Source organism: Scophthalmus maximus, chromosome 2 (assembly GCF_022379125.1).
Source record: "Scophthalmus maximus strain ysfricsl-2021 chromosome 2, ASM2237912v1, whole genome shotgun sequence".
NCBI classification, from domain to species: Eukaryota; Metazoa; Chordata; class Actinopteri; order Pleuronectiformes; family Scophthalmidae; genus Scophthalmus; species Scophthalmus maximus.
In genome coordinates, this window is record NC_061516.1 from 22939854 (window position 1) to 22964263 (window position 24410).

A 24410-nucleotide genomic window follows, 5' to 3' on the forward strand; every position below is an offset into this window, starting at 1 on the left:
TTTGAAACTCAAACAGTGTTTGTTTAGACAAACAAAAACATGGCCTCCGTTGGCCCCGGGGGCGCCGCGGCGCATGCCTGGGAGTCGCGCCCCGGCGATTGCGTTGGCTGCGGAGAGTGACGGTGCAAGCCGTGCCATGCAGGGAGTGGCGGTGGACGGCGGCGTGTCCACAAATGACATTAGCAGATGGATTTAATTTTCACACGCAGACACTCAAACGGGGAGTCAGACGGCTCTCGGCCCTACTTCCGTTGAACGGGACCCAAAGCGGCCCCGTCGGGATCGCCCCCGTTTTTTTCCGCGCGGTAACCACTCGTTGTCCTGCGAGCACCAGGCTGCACTCGACAACTCTGTTTGTTCAATTGATTGGAGATATTTAATGCCGACGTAATGCCTCTCTGTGGTTGTTTGCGCCGCTGGGAGGAGACACAGAGTTGAAAAAAACCCAAAGATGGTCTATGGTGAACGTCATCTGGGCCTCCGAGACGATCACGTCCATGACAACTCCGGGAACTGTACGTCAAACGCTGATCGCGAATAAAGGGGGTTGCAAACCACGAATTGGTCTCGGAAAGTATCTTTGCTTTGTTCCCCTTTGACTGAGATATCATGAACGAAAAAACAGACAATGCAGGCGTCTGTCTGTTAGTGCATCTGTTTAATTGCTCCCTCTTTTTTTCCCCCCTAATCCCATTCATCGATACGTGTTCAAGTGGCCAAGACTGCAGATGTGAAACAGACACATGCATGAGCGATGACCTTATTATTTAGTTTTGATAAAATACTATTGCCTGCCACTAATTCAAAACAGAGCACTTGCCTCTTCAAAGTGGAACATTCGTTTTCACGACGAGATGTTTGACAATCAAGTTATATTTAATTCCAAGACGGGGAAAGGGAAAACAATGTAGCAATTAGAACACAAAGGCAGAGACAACATTGGAGATGAGAGCAAGATGAAACAAATGTATCCCAGTGCACGAGAAAAAAACCAAACCCAAGTGTTGCATATGAAAAGGATCAGATCTGACCTTTACTGGGGGACGTTTTACCTCGTAACACCACAGGACGGTTTTCAAATCGTAACCCGAGGGGACGAGGGGAGTAAATGTAGCCTGCTCAAACTTCGGGTCAGATTCACTCAAAAGCTGAAACAAAGTACGAAGAAGAGGATGCGGTGCTGCTGCGGTGAACAGAGCACGATGAGAAAGAGGGATGGACAGAAAGAGAAGTGCAATAAAAGTGTTCAGGAGGGATCTTTATTTAGTTTAGGACTCAGACTCCAAAGTGAAAGCAGATGGGTCTTCAGACTGGAATAGTTTCCACTTGAAGTCTTGGACTCCAGTTCGCTGTGCTCGCTGTTTCCGAGCGCCGTCCAGTTTTCTTCAACCTGTGTTCTGGGCCTTTCGACAAGAGGGCCTTTTTTTTTTTTTTTTCAACCACAGATAGGAAAACACACACACAAGTCCATGCCTGCGCTCACGAATGTGGACATGCACACTTGCACAAAGACATCCGGAGCATTGTCGGCGACGTGTGCGGAGACGTGCGGCGAGCGCGGTGCCTCGCAAGCAGCGCCCGGGACAGACTGTGTGCGTGTGTGTGTGTGTGTGTGTGAGGTCAGCTGAGGCGGTATTAGGAAGACGGACCGCTGTGACAGGGTGAGCGTGAGCGAAGCCCCAAAAAACCGAAAGCAATAAGAGATCTGGCCCGAGCGCTGCGGCGACACACAATGTGCTGCGTGCGAGGTTCATTGGAGGTCAGTTGACAGTTGCTGATCTAGCACACAATAACTTACGGTTACAGTTTACAATGGCGAGGCACTCTGTCCCCCCCCCCCCGCCCTTCGGACGACAAGAATGATGTTTGCAGCGCAGACATCTGTAATGTGACCCCGAGAAGAAAAGTCGGGCAGACAACCAACCGCGTCATTTTCCGTCACGGGAATGCACAATGTGCTCTGGCATCGAGCTGCGAGGTCGGTCGTGTGCTTTGAATCTCTCAGCTCCGTACTGAAAACACGTATCTATATGTCGTCCACCTGCATCCGGCAACTGACAGGCCAGGCCGCACCCCCCACTCCTTTCAACAGGCCTGAGGTTTGGCCTTTGTTAACGGACCGCACCCGAGAAAGGGCCCAGATTGGCCTTTCAGAATTTGATAATTCACCCACTTGTTAAAAAAAAGAAAAATGTATACACCTGCGCACTCGTACTGGAGGCAAGCCGCAGCACGAGCTCTGGTTGAGGCCGTGTTCTTGGGCCACAAGGAGCTAAGAGATCGCAACGTGGTCGGTTGTACACTCTTCTTCTTGGTTGTTTTTTAATGGCGGTTGGCGACCAGCGTAACAGGCGCACTAGCGGCGCCTTCTGCTCCGGAGTTTTTTACCGTTTCCTTTGACAGCTGCAGATATTAAAATGTGGCGGGAAAGCGAAAGACAAGAGATTTTTTTCCTTGTCGTTTTGATACATTCGAAAGAAGTCGTCGTTGGAAGCCAAGTGTGCGACACCTGACCCTGACCGCTGCCGAATCAAACGCTGCGTCTAGATGCTTTAAAAGTGTGAAATCAAAGCAAAATATGTGAGACGTTACGCCGCTGCCCCGCCATCTTTTGAATTCCAGGAGGACGTGACGACGCGCGAGCGGTGGACCAATGAACGAGCTCAATCTTGACTGGTGGTTGTTGGTACCGTGTATGTCGGTCGCAGACTTACCTCCAGTGCCGGCTCGAGCGGGCAACCCCTTCATTTTTATTAGTGAGGACACTAGAGCACATCGGAATTCAACAGACCCCTTTCAAACGCTGGCCACAGATTATGGAGTTAACGTTAAGATGTTGGCGCACACCGAGCAAAACGGTAAAAAAACCAAATTGGTGTTTTTATTATTATTTCTAGCCTATGTTGAGCTGCACATAACGCATTTATATTGGAGAAAATATACTTTTATTGATGCAGACCAACTTGAGTCTCGAATTTTTTTGGGGGGGGATGCATTTTTACGAGGGGTATCGGAGAGCCATGCCTTCAGATTTGAGGTGACTGTAACAAGACCCCCCAAATGTACAGTATTTATAGCCAACTGTAAATAAAGTTGCAATCAGCGCCTGCTGGGTTTCTCCAAACACACGCAGGCTGCGCCGTGACTTATAGTGCTCCAGCTCAGCTCTTGAAACACATTTACTATGAAGCCATATGCACACACACACACACACACACACACACACACACACACACACACACACACACAGTATTAAGCTGTTTTCAACATCTCTAGCTGTGCTCTCCAGAGAATCACTTGTTGGTCACCTTCTCCATCGCTTCGCTTGTGTGTGTGATTTATTTTTTTAGCCGGAGGATTCACGGCACCAGCTCTTCTTCTGTGAACAGTCTCCCGTACGTTCGTTATCCAGTGGAAAACAACACGAGCACCAAAAGAAAAAGTACTTCTGCCGCTGCGCGTCTGCATTCACACTCCAACAACTCCTTTCACACACCGTACCATCCGCGAAGGCCGGTCGGCGTCGAGTCCGGTTTCTCCTCCTGGGTCATTTCGAAAAAGATGCAACAATGTCGGTACAAGTAAAACTCGGCGTGATCGCACAGGGAACCAATAATTCCGATTCAGCCTATCTGAACCCAAATACGCATTTAAAGCTGCATGGATGTCTATTGCTGATATGGAGCAACGTTAGCACTCATTTGGAGTCGCGTCAGTCATTTTCGAAAAGAACGCTGTGACACCTTGACAGGCCAGCGTCTCGCTGGAGGGTAAAACAATGTTTGGCAATGTTTCACTCGGGCAGAATTTCACAGCAAAAAAGTCGGCGCGCTAAAAATCTCCACACACATATCGGCCAATGTACACCTTCGGGTGTACAGTACATTACACACAAGGAGTTGTTGATGTGGAAAAGTAGTAAGCAGAAAATGATCCGTGTTAAATAAAACTGGCTCGCTGACCGGCTCCTCTAATGAAATGGAATTCTCACCTCATCCATCTTATTCCAACACACAATCTCCAGGGTTGGATTTTTTTCTTTCCCCCCCCCCCCCCCCCCCCCCCCCCACCCCCATCCCGCCCTCCCTCCTTCACTCAAGGCTCGCCGGGGCCCTGACATCTCACTGTTCCTCCGAGTGACATGCCACGCTGCCAGGAATTCAGTTCATCTGAGCTATGCGCGACCGCAAAACCGTATCCTTTACAACCTGGTCGCCTCGCGCAGCGGGGGCCGTGAGAAGCGAGGGGAGGAACGCAGACGGAGGCTTTTGAACGCTGGAGGGGGAAAAAAACCTGACGCAAAACTTGCCTCCTGTCAAAAGTCAGCTCCCTCCTGCAGTTCCCCTGAAATGCGAGGGGATATGGTGTTTTGTATTTCGTAATATACCTACAAATGGCTACCGCATGTGTCGGCGTTCAGGCCCGCTACCTAAAAGAAAGCAGGGGCTGGAAAGAATTTCACAACGCTGACAGAGGAACCTGGATGTTCATGGGAACTCCACATGACGCAAAAAGACGAATTGCCCCCCGACTTGGGCAAGACTGTAAATCTTCCAGATCATGCCGTGTCTTCACTTTTCGTCGGACTATTCGTTGGTCACCATTAAGGGTCAATTGAATCTTGTAGTCCGCGGGAGGAATCCAAAAACTTTGACCCCACAGCTCAGCAGCAGATCTTTCCCCCTCCCTTCTCCTGTCAGTTACTGGGATGGAATGGAATTTCTCAACTTGGCCTGTTGTCATAGCGACAACAATTGGAACATGTTCAACCTGCAAAAGTTCTTTGTGACGTTACTGAGCGTGTCAGGTTTTTAAAAGTGCACAAGGCTGCCACGATGCGCCTTGAAATGAAAGTCTGAGCGGAGTTTGTTTTTGTTCCCACACGAGTGATGATTTAATTCATCGACTGAATGGCTGCAGATGCTCTTCCAGTCTTCTCCGTGTCGGCGTGACCGACCAAATGGTTCAATTGGGTGTAAAACAGATATATAGACTCTGTCCTTCGTGTATCTGCTCCTTTTGGCGCACCCTCATGTTTATGCTTCACTGTTAATGACTCGGCCAACAAAGTCCACATCCAAATCTCCCCTGTCGTTCCAGCAGAGAGAGAGAGAGAGTAACCGCGCAGCCATCTTTCATACTGACACTACTGGAACACAAACCTTGACGCGTTGACCGGCAACCATGTTTCACCGGTGGAAAGGCTGAGAATATTAACATTCGGGTGAGAAGAAGCAACCCATCGCAGAGGCGACTGCAGTGAATCAGGAGCAGATAACAGCCGCGCGCTCACAGTGACTTGCAGGAAAAAACACCGGCGCGTATCATCGTCACATTCCTTCCCTCCGCCGCCGCCGCCGCCAGACGCCGCTGGCGCTTGTTTTTCCTCAGTCGTCGAGCGTTCGGGCTTGTGTTTTTCCACACCAGACATAATTCACAGTGACAAAGCACCACGGGTATGATAGAAAAGGGCTTTGGAAAGGTGCAATGCACTGATGCATCCATCTAGATCTCCAGATACGAGTCTGGGGAGACGGGGAGGTGAAGGGAGTTTAGCAGCAGAGGACCACGGTAGGGGAGGTGACAGTGATGAGAGTGGACTCTCGCGCTGAGATCGCCGGGGGGGGGGGGGGGGGGGGGGGGGGGGGGGGGGAGTCTGCAATCCGTGACATGGCAGGAAATGTGGGAGCCGCGGGGGGGACACCTCCGAGATATCCACGGCGCCCCCACGAACCTTCATCACTCACACCTCGCTCGCTGTGCCTGATATCTCCATTACGCGGTCCTCGGCTGTCATCGGTCAAGAAGCCAAATTCATCCAGAGCTCCGACATTCATCATAACAGAGAAAGAAAATACGACCGAAGCAACGCCACCCACTCGGACCAGGACGTCCCACTCAGAACTCTTGACCCTTTCTCGAGAGCCTAAATGTGCTGCGGAACGAGCGCCGTGCGAAGTTCAACGCTGTTATAAATCAGCGGTCCATGTTTTCATCAACCCCCCCCCGAAAAACAAAATTCTTGGGAGTAGCGGAGAACCCGAATCTTGTTAATTTATTTGATTTCATGTCCCTGCAGCGCCGCAGCGATCCCACCCTCTCTCGCTCCCTTCCGTGCAAGCGAGAAGAAATGTGGTTTCATTAGTCATGCAGGCCAGAAAGAGATTGTCCTTTTTTCCCCCCCTTGTTTTCTTCACAGAAACAGCCTGTGAGAGACACCGTGGGAGACATGTGCAGCCCTGAGACACTGGGGTTATAATCAAACACAGGAGCCACAGTGTCCTGACTCAGCTACTATTACTACAACTGCAGGCAGCTGCAGTGACTCAGTCCTCTCAGAGAAACCCGTGGCCGTCGTTCACAGTAATGATTTGCCGTATAATGACCTCAACCGCGATTTACCCTCGGATTTTATTCAAGGTGGTGCCACAGTCTTTAGTCTCAGCCTGCGTCAATACCACATCGATATAGATATATAAAACAGCATGTTCCAACGGCCGTGCACTTTGACGTTAACATACCGTTGCCTGGATTTCGTTCAGTTGAACTGAGAGCACGTCTGTTGTACCGGATCGCGGACCCGCCTTCCAACTGGCAACGTCCAAAAAACGGCTGATGGGACTTTCAGCTGTTCCACTGACGCCGCGAGCATAACAAGTAACATCTTGCATAGTCTGATCATGTTGAAATAAAAATAGAAAAGAACAATAGTGCATAAAAAAAAAATAGTAATTGGCCGGTTTAAAATTGCGTATTAAGATTTCCAAAGATTAGTTCAATACAGATGACGATGACTTGTGTTGTATGTCATGTGTTTGTAATATACTTTAGGGAGATAAGCCTATAAGATGTATAATAGAGCATTGTACCGCATAGAAATTATCCATCCATCCATTTTCTCCCGCTTATCCGGGATCGGGTCAGCCGGCTAAGCAGGGTGTTCCAGACATCGCTCTCCGCGGGCCACAGTTTCCCGGGCCACGTGGGATATATGTAGATCCCTCCCGCGAGTTCCGGGTCTGGCCCCGGGTCTCCTCCCGGTCGGACGTAACGGGTAAACCTTCAAAAGGAAGGCGCCCGTGCAGCAGCGGCATCCTGACAAGATGGCCGAACCGCCCCAGCCGGCCCCCGTTCGGCGCAGAGGAGCAGCGGCTATGAATATTTGACATTACGCCGGAAAAAAAGAAAGTAAAACTTTGCTGAGCGGATGAAAAATTCAAAAATGTGATGATGGCACACGTGTCAGATCAGTGCCAGTCTCCCTGCGCAGCTGTCACCTCAGTCCCTCCGCAAAGGGGCGGGACGATGCCGCCGCCGCGCGTCTGTCAGGAGAACCAGCAGACGCGGAGGCGATTTGTTAACGCTCGGAAGCGGCGTGGAAATAAGCCACGCTACTTAGCGATACTTCTTCCCTCCAACTTAAGCTAAACAAAGTGTCGAGCAGGAAATGTGCGGTGCCCAGAGTACTCAGGCGGTCCAATGCTTTAAGCTGAAATGACAAGCGGTTGGCTTGGCTCACTGATAAGCCTGATCCGCGTCTCCCCTCGGCCAACAAGCTGCACACAGCTGATCTCCCTCCTACTGTAAATACTCCCCACTTCCCTATAGTTCTACCTCTCCACCCTGGGCAGTCTCATCCCGAAGGCAAGGACGCGTGTGACCGTACAGCGAAGACACACAGATTGCACACACAGATCCCTTTCGACACATTTCTGATCTGTGTCGAAGGAGAAAGAATTTTTTTTCACATGTTTCCGCTGCGGGCACAGAATTGACGCTCGCTAGCTCCACAAATTTTTTTTAAAAAATCAGCTGTTGAATTCATTTTTATTGTGACTTTGATTTATTTGTTGCTCAGGTCAAAATGGAGACACGTATAGGCTTCTGAAAAGTGCTCTCCCCCGCTCGTCAACCTCTCGCCGCACTTCACCACACCCCTCGCTGCACTGGCAGCTTTTAATGCAAAATGGCTGCCGCGGAATACAGTCGCACGTAAAAGTACAGTCATTTTTTTTTACGAGGAAAAGCAAGGTTTGCAGAAAACGTAGCCCGGCGAAGTGGATTGATGGATAAAGTGTCGAGAACGCAAGTGAAATGAGCGGAAACGTCAGCTCTGACAGTAAAAGCGACTCAGCTCTTTGATTCTTAAAAGTAAATCTGAACGCAAACCATCGTAAACACGTCGGAGTTTCATGTGGTTTTCGATCTCCGGGGCCGCGCCCACTGGATGTCACCGTGAATGAACGGTACAGTGACTGCACCATGTGTGTGCAGCTGCATTAATGAAGCAGCCCCTAAAAACCCACTGCGGCCCGCTTTCAAAGGAATATTTATTACCCTCGTGAATTATGATGATTATACAGTGTGAACTGCTGGCTGCGTCCCTGTCGGCTCAACTTTCGACTGCTCCTTTGCACTGTTGTCCGAACCATAAAACAGCTGCAAAGAGACGGTTGCTTCACGACGGAAGCTGTGTACAAGCGCCAGTGAACAAATCCATTCGGTTACACGAGGATGACAACAGGAGCGAGCTGAAGAGAAGTGCGACGCACAGAAAGCCCCGGTCCGCCCACCGGGGAACTTCACTTATTCACGGCCATGACTTTGTCTGAATAAATTCTTGCGCGATAACACGAGAGAGATGGGAATAACCTCGGAAAACAGAACAGTGCGACTGTGAAACACTACTCTCGCTTGTTTCGGCAGAAAAAAAGCCAAAAACAATAAGTGGATGCTCCGAGATCGGATGTCTCCGCTGATTTGTTCTGCCCGCCTGAGATTTAGCTCAGGAGCGAGTAGCGGACAAATAATCTGGGTGGAAGGCCAATCACAGGCCCCCACAAGCGAAGCTTGCAGTTATTGTTTTTTATTTGAAAGAATCTGCAGCGGATGATGCCTCCTTGACAGTGAGGGGGGGCGGGGGGGGGGGGGGGGGGGGGGGGGGGGGGGGGGGGGGGGGGGGGGGGGGGGGGGGTCAGCGACCTTTACGCCTCCTCACGCAGAACTTTGGGGTATGCTCCACATACCAGAGGAAAAAAATGTACGCACGCGATACGCAGAGCCGCGGGGAAGTAAACGGGCGACTGTGGTGTTTTAAAATGCAGGAAATGCTCGGGCGCAGCATTACAGATTTAATTTTTTCCGTTTGAGAAACGAGCTTGACTCACAGTCCATCAATCTATCAATCATAAATCAGCATAATGGCTTGTAATGTGAAACATATTCCGCGTCCGCCACAGTCGCAATTTTTTTTCTCTTCCTTTTTTTCAAGGCCTGGTGTAGGCCCCCCTCCGCAGAGCTGGGGGGAAAAAAGAAGTGGTGTTGTTGTCCTGTTGCTTTCCCCCATTGCCTATGGTGTTGGTTCAACCTCCCTGACTCGAGGGGCCAAGAGTGTTTTCTTAAGTTCCGTATCTGTGTCGGACCTTTGGCTCACGTCTCGGACCCAAACATAGAGAGCGGAGAACAAGAACGAGAGAGGGGGGAGGGGGGTGGGTTATTGTGATAGTGGGACAGATGGAGAAAATAGCGAGGTTTTGGTTTCACAGTCGACACGAGACCAAAAAAATACGACGTCAAACAAAGGAAAGAAAAAGTCAAGTCAGGACTCGGAATCCCACTGTGAACTCAGGCTAAACTGCTGCTGACACTCCGACAATCCTCACCGACTAAGGGGCTGACAGGCGGTCGGACGAGGACCAGATATCCTGCTGCAGTTGCCTACTGTAAAAAAAAAAAAAAGAAGCTCTCTGGGAGAAACAGAGGAAAGTGAAGACATGAGGTAGAGAAAGGTATGGAGTCCATTAGGACTTTTGCCGAGCGGGGAGGATTGAATAATCTTGGCAACCTCCAACTCAGCACCCCTCCCTTTTTCCTCTGTACCATTCCAGCTGGGTGCCATCCACGTGACCTCCGAAACCCCAGCGCCTTAGCAACCATGGCCGGGGAATTCACCCAAATAAAGAATTAATAACTCAAACGGCACCCCAACCCGGTAACGCGTTGGCTGGCGGCGCCGGGAGCTGAATGACCCATTCAAGCTCGAGGGCGTGAGATCATGAATGAGTGGGCTGCAGCTCTTCATCCTTCACAACCAGTGAAGGCGGCGCATGGCGACGACGCAGAATTATGATCTCTGCAGAGTATTGGGCTTCTGCTGTTCGGAGACGTACGTGGTCTGGTTACCTGATCTTATTCCAGCGGCCGTTCACGTGTGCATCACACATTGGTGTGATTCGGAGTTTTACAGTCAAAATTTTTTACAAGAGTAAGTAAAGTTTTGGCAACAAACAAAAAGGTTAGCAGCACAAGATTGAAGTCAGATGATGATTCCGTGATTGCTGATCATTATTAGTTTTTAAAGTGAAAGATACCTACAATGTATCCACTGGATCTGGTTCTCCCACATAGACTGTATATAAAAATGGTCGTAGTCACCGAGTCCGGAAAATTAAGCCAATGCGTACATGCCCGGGGCCTGTATTCTCTTGAATGACCAGCAGGGGGCGACTCGGCTGGTTTGCGAAAAGTCTATAGAAGTCTCTGGGGAAATACTCCTCACTTGATTTACAACGTCGGTAAACATTTTTACTGAGGAGTTGATGGTTCAATCTCTAGTTTCAAGTCTTCTTCAATACAGCATGATGTTCATTTTGTAAATTTATGTCGAGACGATGAAGCACCGTAGCCAAACTTCAAAACGGCAGCTCACAAACCGACGGGGTGACGTCACGGTGGGTCGCCACTTGGTTCTCCCCAGCATTACAGTCTGACTCATCTAAATAAATGAACCAAACCTTGAAAAAATGGTCTTATTAAAGTCAATCAGGATCGTGACACATATATATATATATATATATATATAAATATAACATATTGATGCAGATGCTACAGTCTGAATATGTGTCTGACGTTTGTACATTTGTGCAGCTCTTGGAACAATTGGACATACCTCATATTTCATGTCTTTTGGCCCGAGGTCCTTTCGGCCTTCTCAAAGCAAACAGATTGATTGACTGACCGTAAACTGAAATGTTCGGCCTCTCACTGGAGTATTCCATACCTGCTCCCTCTCTCGCACGGAAACGTTCAGGAGCTGTGGGGAAATGAGCGTTCTTTCTTCTCTTTTTTTGGAAGGACAAATGTTTTTAATACTCTTTGTGCGCTGACTGATTGCTCTGCACCGCCATCCGGAGAGCAGTTACTTTTTTTCGACATTTAAAAGCTTGATTGATGGCGGCATTTTTTTTTTGGAGCGATGTACAAACAAGCGTGCGTTAAACACTCCATCAATTAGGAAAAAAGGCTCGAACGGAACGAACCGAACCCTCGGTGGAATTACTCCTTTCAGTTCTTGTAATTTCATTTAATTAACGACGAGGCGGAGGTGAAGCAGTGACCTGTTACTCTGGCGGGATAGCACAGAATCTGATTCCATTTAAGTCCGGCGGTAACGAGGCCACAGTGTGTTTTTTTCCCTGACGGTCCGCCTTTGCCATCTCCATGGCGCTCCCTTCCACGTCGCTCTCCTCCCTCCTCCCTCCTGCGGCGTGAAGTGTGAGTGACACTAGTGAGGCAGTCCTGTAACGCAAGGTCAACGCAAATGAGAACCAGGCTCTGACACGGACTCAGCTGGCTTCCTTCTCCTGTCATTTTTTTCTCTGCTTGATGCCACAGCGGGGGGAGAAAAAAAAAGGAAGAGAAAAAACTCACTAAAAATAGCGATTCAAAGGCCACGAGCCAAAGAGCCCCGGTGACTGTTTCTCTTCCACGAATCCCGTGAGTCACGCGCGTGTCAAGGCCCAGAACAGAATCCAGAGACTCCGTTTTTGGTTTAATTTGCGTTCATTTTTTCGGTCGATTTTGCTCGTTGGCTTGCGCGGGTTGGAGAGATTTGTGCAACTCTTTGGGTTCTGACGCCGACCAGTTGGATCGCGGTGGTGAATCGCAAGTCAAGGCTTGATATTTGGAACTTTGACTGCGTGACAGCGTGTCAATGTGCAAACAGAGGACAGACATCACACCCTCTCTCTCACCCCCCCCCCCCCCAACCACCCAGCAATGGAAAACAGTGAGAAGCTTTTCCTTTAGCCAGCAGAGATAACAACTGATAAACAGCATGAAACAGGATCTTGGCAGCAAGATCTGTATGTTCATGCATTCATGGTAACATCCTGGGGCTGGGGGGGGGGGGGGGCAGATTCACTGGGGCACGGCTGACCTTGAAACAGACGTTGCTTTAGCCAACTTCCACAGGTCCCGTTTGTTGTTCCGGGAACCTGCTCAAAGAGATTTCCGGGGTGAATATGAACACTGTGAATTGAGATATTTCTATCCTACCATGGGAGTATCACATTTTTCAGTGAATGCTGAAAAGCGCTGGAATCTTCCCACAGACGCTCCTGTCATCCGTGTGAATATTTCAGATATGTCTTAACCTTTTAAACATCATAAGCAGGACAGATCTTTATGGAAGCTGAAAATATGACTTGAGTATCGATAACAATTAACCAATATTTAATATCGCGTAACCTTTTTTTGGGATGGACTGGCGAACCTGTCCAGGTTGGACTCCGCCTCTTGCCTAATGTCAGCTGGGTGTGCGCGCCCCCCTTCGCCCCAACGGCCTTCAAAGGACAAGCGATGAATAGAAAATGAATGTTCTGTATGTGAATGATCATGAGAGAGAAGCAGCGGGCTACACGTTCAGTGGGATGAAATCCAGTGCTATGATCCGTTCAGTTTATCATCAGCACAAGGAGCCAAACCCATTTCTTTCGAGGACTTCAGTTAGTTTATTTCAAGCTTTAATGAAAAATTGACGAGCCGTCCAGGACAATTCAGTCTAAAGCTTGGTATTATTACTATTTCATCAGAATGAATTCATTCCAGGTCTTAAAACATTCATGTTTTGTTTCTGGAATTTGCAGATTTCTTATTTTACCAAGAGATTTCCATTAACGTCTTCATGTAAACTTTGCTCCTCTGACAAAGAGCCGTTACAAAGAGCCGTAACTCCACCTCAATTAAAAGTTATGATAAAGATTGTTGCTTTCAGAGCCGTTTCCTTCTCTGTTGTCCCCCCCCCCCCCCCTTTCTGTGCACTGACCTACATTCACGAAGGCTTTTATTATTATCAACCGGCGCAGCGCAGCAATATTCTTCTCCAATGTACCTTGCACAATACTTTTATACTCAACAGCTGCTTGCATGTTTTGTAGACGCTCTACATTTGCGTGCGTGTAATGACTCATCATTTACTACAGCAGAACTGATCAAGGTCGGAAGGAGAATGCACCTGGACACCGACCACAGCGTGGGGGCCCACTTTAATGGGATGTTCACAGGCTCGATTCCCAGAGCGTGCGGCGGCGGATTACCGAGGCCCGCGGCAAAGAAAACAATGGCCCCTGGCGGAGTGCGCCTGGGCGGCTCGGGGAGGATGACGATCAAAGTGCTTTCGCTGCGTTTTCTCTCCAAAGCGCTTCACTTCTGTTCCAAACCCTTCAGACGACTTGTCTGGCACTTAAGAATTAAACAAATTCCAAAAGCTGTCAGTGAACGTGAGGATTTTCTTCACAATTTCAAGCCGCATAAATCGTCTTTATTTTTTATATTTTTTTGTTGTATTCCACCGGGAAAGTGAAAGTGAAATGCTGAGGCTGTTGAGTTGTGCACCGAACTCACCGCGTGTTGAATCTCCAGCAGGTCACGTGAAGTTAAATCAGTCTTAAAAATTGTCCTCTCGGGCCACGTGAGACTTTAACCGTCCGATTCCCGCGGACCTGTCGTGTGCGACAGAAAGTGCGTCACGTTGATAGAAGTCCTCAAAAACATTTGATCAGTTTATTGCTGCGTTCCAGTTTACCTCGGAACTCGGAAGTCGGGTTTACCGTTCGGAATTTCGACCCCCGAGTTGGAAATTGCAAATGGAATTCCTCGGGATGTCGGGAAAAAAATCACCAGCCCGACTTCCGGGGGGCCGGGGTCCGAGTTCCGAGGTAAACTTGAACGCAGCATAAGCCAGCAACTTACGGTTTCAGGCAAGGGCTTCGGTGCGATCGTGGCCCTTTCAGAAGATTTGGAGCGCGGCCTGGAACCTCAGTGTCTCTTCGGAGACTTTGTACAACACGTCCACGATGATAAGTCCAACACTGAGCGACTTTGATGATCATTTTCATCCCGTTTTTCAAGACGTAGCATGTTACTGTTGTTGTTAGCAGACTTCTAGGCGTCCATTTAAGATCCACTTGACCAATCAGAGGCTTTGTCACAGACTTGCACCAATCAGACGCCGTGTTGTCGACTGGTCGAAAAAGACAAAGATTTGACACTGAAAACAGGACCTCTCACTCCTCCTGTTTACTCCTTCTTCTACCACTGACACTAGAAAAAAATGTGCATAACTTTTGATTTGCATTAGAAAGAATGTTTTGGATTGTTTTATCTTACAGCCAAGGCTTCAAAGAAAAGCTTTCAAGACGTCTTCACTATTGTTGTTTGGTGTGTCATTATGAGGAATGTCTGTGAGATTCAATTTCCGTTTCCTTTTGTACATCACTGAAGCATACATATTCTGATAGCCTAGGTTGTGTCCTGAAACACAACAGATGTATATAATGTGAGGGTACATTACAGGGTTGCGGCGGACCAAAAATAGGAAAAAATGGCTTAGGGTTCAGAGGGTTGAGCTCATGTGCCAGTTGTGTATTTCTATCTCTGATTTAAGAAATGTTATATTCTCAGTGGTCTCAGCAGACGCATTAAAGAAGATGATTAGCCTGGTGAAGCCTAGTATTTCTCTTCACCATTATGTACAGTACTAGTTTGATTCCAGATTGCATTTTCACAGCACGCATGAATAATTAACTTCCTATGAATGTTTAAGGTTTGTCCCATCAGAACTGTGTGCCTGTGATCAGATCAGATTTCATAACGGGAGGAAGGTGCGTTTGCCCACTTCAACCCAGAGAGCGAAGAACAGACTGAATCACCTCCCGACACATTTTATGTAAAACAACCCAAACTGTTTCAACATGTATATAAAATGTTGTCACCCAGAGTAGGAATTTTTTTCAGGTCCTGTACAGGATTTAAAGAGCGAGTGAACTCGACCATAGCGGAGGGAGAAAGTGGGTGTTGGAGTGAATAAACTTGGCCCATCTTAGGCCTTGAAAAGGTTTTTCACCAGGTATCCAGTATCACGGCACTGTGTTGTGCCTCTCCAGCTGTTTCACAGATCACCGTTGTAATATGTCAGAACAAAGCAACAAGTGTGCTGTTCCAAGGATTTTTTTAAATATTTGGCCCGCATCTTCTCGATGTCTTCGGGGGACAGATTTCCACTTCGCACAGATTTCTCCCAGATTTTTGCACAAACAACTCCCCCCCCCCAACCTGCCGAGTACTGCGTGTGCCTGTAGGAGCTGGATCCGGGCCAAAATCAGCTGGAGGGACCGGGACGGGGGGGGGGACGGGGGGTTCGTTGTGGACCGTGTGTGTCGCCGTGTTGTATCTTGTAGCATGTGTGTGATTCTGATTATTTGGAGTTTGCGTCGGGGTTGGTGAAAGAGTAGATTGTGAGAGCAGGCTGTAAACACAGCTGTCCAGTAGGCAAGACTTTAGTACATTTGCCAGATGAGCAACAATTATACAACACAGCACGGACGCACATGTATTTATCAACGTCTGACCGCGCCATGCATCGCGAACTTGTACCTCAGCGGTCTGCAAACTCTCACCATACGACCCACCGCAATTATGTCAACGTCCAAATACGGTTTGCTCTGCAAATGTGCAATTCGTCATCACCTCTCGCTCGGCGCGAAGTCGTGCGCGTCTCGTTACCGCCGCAGCTTCTGTCTCTGGCTCGTCCTCCTGCACCTCGTGTCAAAATCCAACGTTAGCTCCCTCCGTTCAAAACAATAACACACCGACGCGGCCCTTGGCTGTGTGTGTGTGTGTGTGTGTGTGTGTGATGACCAAATGAGGCAGAAATCCACCGGCAGCTACGCAAACACGCCTGCGCCCCATATGAAATAAACATTTTGTAATTATTCGGCTATATCAACATCATATGCCTTTATATGAGCTGGAAGAACTAAATCCGCCGATGACGGGATCTTGGCTCGATGGCGGGTTTCTGGCATCTGCAGTACCACCGAAGGCTAACCTTTACTTTGACTGGCAATAAAGCAAATATATAGTTTTTCCACAACTGCACTGAAGATACTTGTTAGTAAGAAACAAGCTTTTTTTTAAGGACGGGAATAAATAGCTCACTATAACAACTGACAGAACGTGTCTGTGATACCAAGCATTTTGTCAAGTAACCTTTAGCGTGGTTATGTGTTACAGTTTATTTTGACTCCTTACTATATAATTGTATTTTACACATAACCAACAGTTATGCAACATCCAGGTGGACATTTGCTGCTCTAAGTTGTGACCATACAGGACATACAGCTCACTTACAGTACGGCTCCAACTAACGATTTTTTCATAATCGATGAATCTGGCGATTATTTTCTTGATTAATCGATAACTTGTTTGGTCCATTAAATGTCATAAAATGGTGAAAAACGTCGATAGTGTTTCCCCAACATGATGTTTTGTTGTGTCCACACACCAAAGATATTCAGTTCACTGCCACAGAGGAACAAAGAAAACATGAAATATTCACATTTAAGAAGCTGTAACTTTTTGGCAATTTTTCCCCATAAAAACTATAATATGACCGATTGGGCGCTTATCAAAATAGTTGGTCGATTAATTCACTAGTCGATTACTAATCGGTTAACTGTTGCAGCTCTACAGCTCCGTCTCCCGCTGTCCTCGCAGATGTGCTGCATTTCTGTGCAAAACCAAACTCTCCGTCTCTTCACATGAATGACTTGATGTGACTCCAGCGCTTGGGAGTAAACCCCTCACAAGCCCATATGACTGTTTCAAATTTGAATTTCTCTTCAGTTCTTGCCTCGGGGTCCCGGTTTGAATTCTGAAAAAGATGAAGTCCGACTCCAGTTTGTCAAAAGAGATCAGTAGGAATTTATTATTTGCTTTAAATACATTGTACAGCACTTTCCTTTTCCTTTTTCTTTCTGCCCTTGTTTTTTCGCCGATCGAGTCACTGGCATTCCTCCCACGCTGAACTCCGAGCGGAGGTCCTGCGACGGGGAGACGCCTCTGACACGGCGCGGTTACGAGTCGGGAACACGTCGTGCTCCGGCCGGGCTCACGCGCTCATCGCGTTGCTTCTTCCGATGAACCAGTGTCGGCTTCGCACGGGACAATTTGTGGGGGCGATGATGTCGAGCAGAGAACAGAGGCCGGAGCCATCTCTTGAAAACAAGATCTGCAAATTACCGACCAACAGATTAAAAACAGGCCAGGACAATGGACACACGCGGAAGAATGAACGGGCCATTCGGGAAAGCCTTTTGCCTCTCGTTAGGCTGCGGGCTATAGCTGACGGCGAAGAACTCGATCCCAACGATGAGAGGAAAGAGAGAAGGTGCCGCTGATGAGCTAAACACGCGCAAGCGTGGAAACACCTCATCGCGTCATGGACGAGCTCGATGGGCGAATAAACGGGAATAAAACGCACACGACAGAGAGTTGACATGGGGATTAATACTGCACCAATTGCCAAATCCTCGTACATTCATCAGGGTTGGTGCGTTCAGGCTCCCTGCGGCCCACTCGTCGGGCTCCGTGTGCTACATTTCTCCAAGTGAAGCCACTTTTCTTTCTCTTTCTTCTTGCATGTCGCTTGCGTTGTGCTGAGATGAGCAACTTCACAGTAAAAGGGAATTTCAGTGAAAGGGGCGGTGAGCGATCCTAAACGCAATACACGTTTTTTTGGTAAAAAATGTGCTGTCGGTTGTGTGTGTGTGTGTGTGTGCGCCGGAAAAAATTGGTGCGGACCGCACCGCGCAACACTGCGAGTGCATTTTTGTAAACGTCACCCGTCGACACGTGAAGGGACGTGCCAGCGGGTGGCGCCGCGATCGCAGCGACGACAGGAAGTGAGACAAGCGCTCTCCAAAATGGCTTACGGCCCCTTCAGTGACGACTGATGTAAGATGACTTTGGGAAGCACTTTTCTTTCAAAGACACAGAGGTGATCAGTAAATTTTTGCCGTAACCTGAAAATCAAAGGGGGTGCGTGCTGCTGTGAGTGCTGAGCTTCGGGAGAAGCAGGCATTCCGACCGGTCCTCAGGTTTTCATCATGCTGCCGTTTTGGATTTGAGGAGATCTACAATTTGACAAAAAAAAGTTCTTACGATAACAAACTTCTTCTCGAGTCTTTTCATATAAATAATGATAAAAATACACAATAGTCTCTCTCTCACTCACAACAGAACTGTCACAAGAGTCTCTAAAAAGCCGAGGAGACACATACAGTACATACAGTAATGTATTCTGCATACATACAAATATACATATATGCAAAAAACAACAACAAAAACCCTACAACAATAATAACCTCTCCATGTGGAATAATGGCATTTCTGGACATCTGAAATCATAATTTCATAAAAAATATATAAAAAAAAATCAAAAGCAAAATCAAAAGAAGTGCCATCCGTACAAGTCTCCATTGCGTCGATGCATTGGCAAGTCAGTGAATCAGTGTCTTTGTGAACATGCCCATCGTTCATTCGTCCGCGGGGTTCACGGACACGTCCGGCGGCCATTTTGAATGCAGCCACTAGGACGAATTTAATACTGAAAGTGTAAAAATGTCCACGGACACAAAGAGAGGAACACGGCCCTTCACTCTCTGGCCAGCCAGCGAGGTAACACACGAGCAACTACACATTTATCTATCTACACACTAAGGGACCTCTGACTGCAGGGCATGGTGAGTGGGGGGGGGGGTCAGTCCACCTCATAACCCTGATCAGTTCGTAGAGACCTGCGTCACTGTGGGGGGGGGGGGTTGTCCTATCAACCCAGGCACATGTTCCACTTTTTTTGTGTTCCTGTAACACTGCCGACCAAAAGGAAGTACTTCAAAACAAATGTTCGAGGTTTAAGTATGGTTTTGTGGGTGTGTTTATTGTCCAGAAGCGGACATCTGTCAAACCCTCATTCAAAAACAATCATTACTGAGAATGACAGTACAACCTACAGTTCCATGAAAAAAGAACAGTCCGACGGATGCTCTGTCGTGCTTTAATCCAGGTCGTCTTGCCTTAAAAGTTCTTCCTTAAATAAGTTTTCAAATTTTCTTTTACATCATATTCTCATCTCGCGCTCGGGACTCTGGTCCAGCGAGGGTTCCCGCGTGCTGATCATGGACGCCGAGGGCCCTTGGTTGACCCCGAAGGGAGAGACGGCGGGAGATCGAGCCGCCAGAGGGGACAGAGACGGCGAGAAGCTGGGGGACATCGCCGCCGACGAGATGGATCCCTCGTGGCTGATGGGGGACCTGCGGAGCGAGGCCAAGTGGGGGAATGTCCGTCCGATCACGGGGACCTTGGGTGGAACCGACATGGCCCCCGGGTGGGCCACCGACGTGATGAGCGGCGGAGGGTCGATTCTGGGTTTGGGGTCCATTTTGGGCTTGGGCTGGAAGGGCTGTCGGGGGTTCTGGCTCTGCTGCGCCGTTTCATCTTTCAGCCGCGCAATCTCTGTGAAGACGTTGGCCAGAGGCTGGAACTGCGGGCACCAGTTGAGCAGATAATCCCAGTTATAGCTTCCGCGGAGCTCCTCGTCACTGGCGACGATGGCGGTGAGGGAACCGTCCACGGAAGGTTTACCGTCTTCAGGGAATGCATAATCCTTGGGTAGGGAAATGTTGAGGCCGCGGCCTGCTCCCAGGTACCCACCCCCCTCGTCCCTGTACACTGGGAGCTGGCCAGAGAGCAAGGTTCCACTGAGGCTGCCTCCCAGTTTCTTTCCCTTGAACCAAGTGCTGCCCTCCAGAGCCGCCGGTTCACAGGAGATGTCCGAGAGCTGGTCGGCGTCCTGCTGAATTCCAGAGTCCGGTCCTCTGGCCGAGATGTGCTCCTGCATGGACGAGGTGATGGAGGCGACGCGCGGGTACTCGTTTATCATCCTGATCTCATCATCCTCCGCCGCTTCGGCGGATCCTCTTCCACTGGAGTGAGAGGGATCGAGGGATCCCCCTCTAGTGTAGGGACCCCCGCCGGCCCCACCCTGATCGCCAGCATAGCCTGGCAAGGCCTGGTGGTATATCCTCTCTCCTCCAGCTCCCGAGTTGCAAACTTCATCCAGTTTCTGCAGAGCAGTTCCCGAGTCGGCGGTTCTGTTTCCTGCTTCCTGCCCCTTCTTTCTCCTCCGTGACTTGACCAGGAAGACCACCACGGCCATGACCACGAGCAACACGATGAAACCGAGGGACACGGCGATGATGCTGATCAGCAGAATGTTCACGTCGGGAGCCAGGCCAAAGTTGGTGTTCGTGACGTCGATGGAGACCTGGGCTGAGGTGGTGCGAGATGTGTCCAGCGGACTGTGAGCTCTCACGTCAAGAGTCATCAGCCTGGCTTCCCTTTTGGCCCGGCCCGACCCCCCGCCACCGCTGCTGCCCGAACTGTCCAGCTTGAGGAAAATCACCCCGGTGGTTTTGTTTAAATCAAAGTACGGAGAACTGGCGGGGAGAGAGTAGAGGACAATACCATCCACGCCTCCATCCTCATCCTGCGCCTGGACTTGACCAATGCTCTGGCCTTTCTTGGCTTCCTCTGGGACTTCAAAAGTGAAATCAGCTGACGTGAAGACCGGGTCGTACTCGTCCTCGCCGGTGACAAACACCTGTACAGTCACAGTGGCTGTGTGGTTGCCTGAATCTACAGCCATTGCTACGAAGTTAAAAGAGTTGACCTTCTCAAAGTCAAAGGGGATTTTGCTCCGGATTTCTCCCGAGTTCTGGTCCACGGCGAAGCTGTCTCTTCCTCCCCTGGCCCGCTCCACCATGTGGTACTTCAGCTGTCCGAAAACCCCCGTGTCATGGTCGATGGCGTGGAGGACGGTCACGGCCGAGTTGGCCGGTTGGTTTTCTCTGATGCTAGCCGTCAGGACTTCCACCGGGAAGAATGGATGATTGTCATTGATGTCTTTGACCTCGACAATCACTGGAGCCAGCGTGAAGTGTCCCTGTCCGTCTGTGGCCTGGACGATGACAGTGTGCGTGGACTGGTGTTCGCGATCGAGCGCTTGCTGAAGCCGCAAGGCTCCGGTCCACTGGTCCACGGTGAAGAGGTTCACCTCATTGCCAGAGCTGATGGTGTACTGGACCTCGGCATTGGGAGTTGAGTCCAGGTCTGACAAAAAGACAACGACAGAGACATAAGTAAGAAAAGGAACAAAGAGACTGGAAGAGAAAATGAGATATCTCGAGAAAACAAAGCCTTTTTGCCCACCTGTAGCCATGAGTCGTATGATCTCGGTCCCCGCCGCCGCTCCCTCGCTCAGTGAAACGGTATATTCGGCACTGCTGAACACGGGAGGGTTATCGTTCACGTCGCCGATGGCTATCACTGCAGCCACGCTAGAGCTCCTCTGGGGCACGCCGCGGTCGGACACCACCACGGTGAGGTTGTACAGCGGCTTGGTTTCAAAGTCGAGCCCCTCGGCCAACAGCAGTGTCCCGACGGTTTGAAAGCCCCGCCCCTCCAGGAAGCGCACGCTGCTTTCGATCTGGAACGCGTTGCCCTCATTTCCGTTGGCGATGGCAAAGTCGAAGCCGCAGTTTTCCCGGGAGAGGTCGCTGTCGAAGGCCTCGAAGGTCAACACGGTTGACCCCGGGATGGTGTCCTCGGCAACCGTAGCCCTGCAACGCAGAAGGATGTTACATACGTGAGAACAGCAGATGAGGTTACACCAAAAAAACATCGAGCACATATAGAATATAGACTGACCTGTACTCAGATTGATGGAACACAGGGGCGTTGTCATTGACGTCAGAGATTTGAACCTGGACTGTCGTCAGGGACGAGAGCGAAGGCGAGCCTCCGTCACGAGCCTCTATGACGACGCTGACTGACGGACGCTCGGGGTCAAACTCCGCCCTGTGACTGATGAACAGGGTTCCTGGGTATAGAAGTCAATCATAGGGAGTCAGGCATTGCACTAAAATAAAAAAATAAATAATAAAAAATAACAGGAAAGAAGTTAAAAGGCTGTTCACCGTTGTTGGGGTCAACGTAGAAGCCCTCCTGTGTTGATGACATCACCCTGTAGGTGATCTTTCCATTGTCCCCAGAGTCCCTGTCAGTTGCTGTTACCGTGACGACTGCACTTCCCGGCGGCGTGTGCTCTGGCAGAGTTACCTGCGGTGTGGAAAAATATCAAAAACAACACATGAGCATCTGTACCAAAAAAATCAAAAAAGCAGCTCACATAAACACCGTTATAAAACTCACAAACTCGTGGTGAGAAGGTCAACGCGCACTAAACTTTGCTAAACTCTTATATTGTAGTTCCTTCTTTTTTTTTTCCTGAGCTCACGCTCATGTTGAGGTCATTTCCTGCAACAGAGCAGTAAATATTATACAGGCTCATCTCTGCAACCTTTCCCCGGTGGATATTAGGTAGTTAACTTTTATCACCCCTCACTGGTCTGCACATGGGGAATGTACTTCTGTGTTTTGTTTTCTTTTTACAGTGTGTACATGTGTGCAGTTTTCTTCCTTCCCGATGAAGTAGTCTGCTGTGAATTTAAATTCCCTATGAAATTTTAGTTGGTGCGAAAACACAAGAAACTTGAAGACATTCATCAGATACCTTTCTACAATGTATTTGTGATCCACATTGAAAAAGTGCACGGACAAAACAATTGCTAGGGGATAAGGAATGAATGTGAGGTATTGTCTTTTAAAGTGCATGTATAATGTTGCAGGAAACAACAAAGATGTCCGACCTGGTACAGATCATGGGTGAACACGGGCGCGTTGTCGTTAATATCCTCCACCAATATCGTGATGTTGGCCTCAGTCTGGTGCTGGCTGTCTGTGGCCCGGACGGTGACGGTGTACCACGTCTTCTCCTCAAAGTCCAGCGGGGCAGTGAGGGACACGCCTCCGCTGTAGCGGTGAATCCCAAACTTGCCTAGGGCCGTCGGGTCGAGCTGCAGGGAGTAGGCGAGGGCGGGACTGGAGTCGACGTCGTTGCCCGTCACGAGGGTGATCTCTGTGCCGATCAACGTGTCTGATAGACGGAGAAAGAGATTGAACATTCTGCACAAACACACATCCTTAGATCTGTACAGAAAGTACAAATTAGGGGCTGCAACTAACGATTATTTTCATTATCGATCAATCTGTTGATTATTTATGCGATTAATCGATTAATCTGTTGAAAATTTGTGCGATTAATTGAATAGTTGTTTGGTCCATAATATGAAAAATGTCGATCGTGTTTCCCCAAACCCCGACATGATGTTATGTTTTGTCCACAAACCAAAGGAGTAGCAAAGAAACCAGAAAATATTCACATTTAAGAAGCTGAAATCAAAGAATGGTGACTTTTTCCCCCCTCAAAAACTCCTTGAACCGAATAATCGATGATCAAAATAGTCGGCGATGAAATTAGTAGTTGATTACTAATCGATTAATAGATTAACTGTTGCAGCTCTAACCCAAATCCCTGCAAATGAAGCACTTACTCTCTGGAATGCGGACTTCCTTGGGCAAGGGAATGGTGGGACTGTTGTCGTTCTGGTCAATGATGATCACCGTCAGCGTGGCCGAACCAGCCAACCTCGGACTTCCTCTATCAGTTGCTGTAACTACCAGCCTGCGGGTGGGCAAAGAAAGAGGTTTTCCCAAAAAGGCCTTCTCATGTCTCTTATTACGTTCAAGTTGCACAACTTTAATATTGTTCATGATTGAGCGAAAAGTTAAAAGGATTTGCAAATGATGCTTTCCGAAAAAAAATTCTCCCTTTGGTTACACATTCTCTACAGTTATTGTTATGAATCACACACACACACACATCTGGCACGCAGATATACGTTTGTGATGCTGTCAGCCTCCTCGGCAGCTATCATAACACAAACTAGCTGAGCGAATGTGATTCGTGATGTGCCATGTCTAATTTCTTCCCCCTTGTGTGTGAAAACCACGCAGCAGCAGTTATTAAAAGGTAAAACATAAATCCATCCTCAAAATGTGCACATGGAACGGACTGTTCCCGGTGATGTTTTTTTTTTTAACCAAAGGTCCGTTCTCACTTGGTCTGGGTAAAGATTTCGCGGTCCATGATGGCCGCGGTGGTGATGCTTCCCGTCACCGGGTCAATCTTGAACAGGCCGCTCATGCCCGACGACTGGATGGAGTAGGTCACCTGACCGTTTTGGCCCTGATCCACGTCCTCGGCAACCACCTGGGAAAAGGTGGAGGGGAGGGATGAAAAACAGGAAGAACTCCAGTAGACCAAAAAC

At 48.9% G+C, this 24410-nt stretch overlaps 1 protein-coding gene across 1 annotated transcript in view; it reads right to left on the reverse strand.

Moving 5' to 3' along the window:
• Positions 1 to 17019: 17019 nt before the first annotated feature.
• Positions 17020 to 24410, reverse strand: part of LOC118301125 (protocadherin-16) — an 82409-nt gene continuing 75018 nt past the window's right edge. The window contains exons 23-29 of the mRNA XM_035626311.2: positions 24201 to 24352; positions 23634 to 23764; positions 22890 to 23176; positions 22158 to 22299; positions 21889 to 22060; positions 21391 to 21800; positions 17020 to 21291 (exon numbers count right to left, since the gene is read on the reverse strand). Of these exons, the coding sequence (XP_035482204.2) occupies positions 19241 to 21291; positions 21391 to 21800; positions 21889 to 22060; positions 22158 to 22299; positions 22890 to 23176; positions 23634 to 23764; positions 24201 to 24352 (3345 nt within the window). The 3' untranslated portion in view covers positions 17020 to 19240. The remainder of the gene's footprint in view (positions 21292 to 21390; positions 21801 to 21888; positions 22061 to 22157; positions 22300 to 22889; positions 23177 to 23633; positions 23765 to 24200; positions 24353 to 24410) is intronic.